Genomic DNA, 1,083 nt, shown 5'->3' on the forward strand with positions numbered 1-1,083 from the left:
GGGGAGGGGTCCTGGCCGCTTGTCTCCTGCTCGCCGCGGGGAAGGGCGCTCTCCTGCCTGTGTTCGCGAGGTGACCCTGTGACTTGTAATGTGTGTAGATCTTGACTGATGGAGCACTCGTATTTCTTATGTATTTACTGACCTGTGTTTTTTTGCTACTTTTTTTCTTTTCTCCCCTTCCCCTTTCCCAATTTTTTTTCTTGCCCTGATCCGGAATTTCTTTGCCAACTGACTGCACGGTACTTCTGCTTCCTGTTGTTGCTTGAAACAAAACAAAACCATAAATAAATAAACAAAAACAAAACAAAATTCCCCCTCAAACCCTGCTCTCCGGAAACCAACCTGCCCTTGAATATTAACATCCTGACAACTTCATCATCCATCAACCTGCACGCCTGCGGGGCTGCCTCCTCGTGGTGGACGATTGGCAACTCGCCCCCTGACCTCTCCCTTTCCCTGTCCCTCGCTGCCTTGCTCTGCTGTCCTCTAAAGAGAGTCACACCCCAAAGCCTCTTTATTCTTTTCGGTATGTTATCATTCACACTTTTATTACCTTGTTTTCATTTAATTGAGGTTATTTTTTACGCCCTAAGATGTACTATGAGTTTGCAGTTGGGCACTCTGCCTCCATACGTGGCTTGCCTTCGGTTTGCGTATTTATTCTGACTCGGTAGTCGCATGGTTTATTGCCCTGCATGCTTTTCGGAGAGTTAGAGTGTCGGTAGCATGCTAAAGTGCTGGTTCTTGGCATTGACCTCTCCTGGATTTTATGACTTCTCTGCTGAAGGTAGTCTTCCTGGTAACGTTCCCTGTGACTAGACGCAGGTGCCCAGAGGCAGAATAAGCAAACCTTCGGGAAGAGCCAGCCCTGTGAGGGGTGTGCGGGGCGTGGGGGCTGGTGGGGGAGGCGGCTGCGGGGCCCCAGGCGGCTCAGGACCCCTGTCCCTGCGCTCTTGAAGGCGTGTACGGCGACGTGCAACGGGTGAAGATCTTGTTCAACAAGAAGGAGAACGCTCTGGTGCAGATGGCTGACGGGAGCCAGGCGCAGCTGGGTAAGGAGGCCGGGGAGGGGCTGCGGGGGGG

At 52.2% G+C, this 1,083-nt stretch overlaps 1 protein-coding gene across 1 annotated transcript in view; it reads left to right on the forward strand.

The window, feature by feature from the left end:
* The window catches only part of PTBP1 (polypyrimidine tract binding protein 1), an 11,483-nt gene that overhangs the window by 9,128 nt on the left and 1,272 nt on the right, over nucleotides 1-1,083 (forward strand). The window contains exons 11-12 of the mRNA XM_077760637.1: nucleotides 493-526; nucleotides 960-1,052. Of these exons, the coding sequence (XP_077616763.1) occupies nucleotides 493-526; nucleotides 960-1,052 (127 nt within the window). The remainder of the gene's footprint in view (nucleotides 1-492; nucleotides 527-959; nucleotides 1,053-1,083) is intronic.

Source organism: Crocuta crocuta, unplaced genomic scaffold, assembly GCF_008692635.1.
Source record: "Crocuta crocuta isolate KB4526 unplaced genomic scaffold, BGI_CrCroc_1.0 scaffold443, whole genome shotgun sequence".
In the NCBI taxonomy this organism is placed as follows: domain Eukaryota; kingdom Metazoa; phylum Chordata; class Mammalia; order Carnivora; family Hyaenidae; genus Crocuta; species Crocuta crocuta.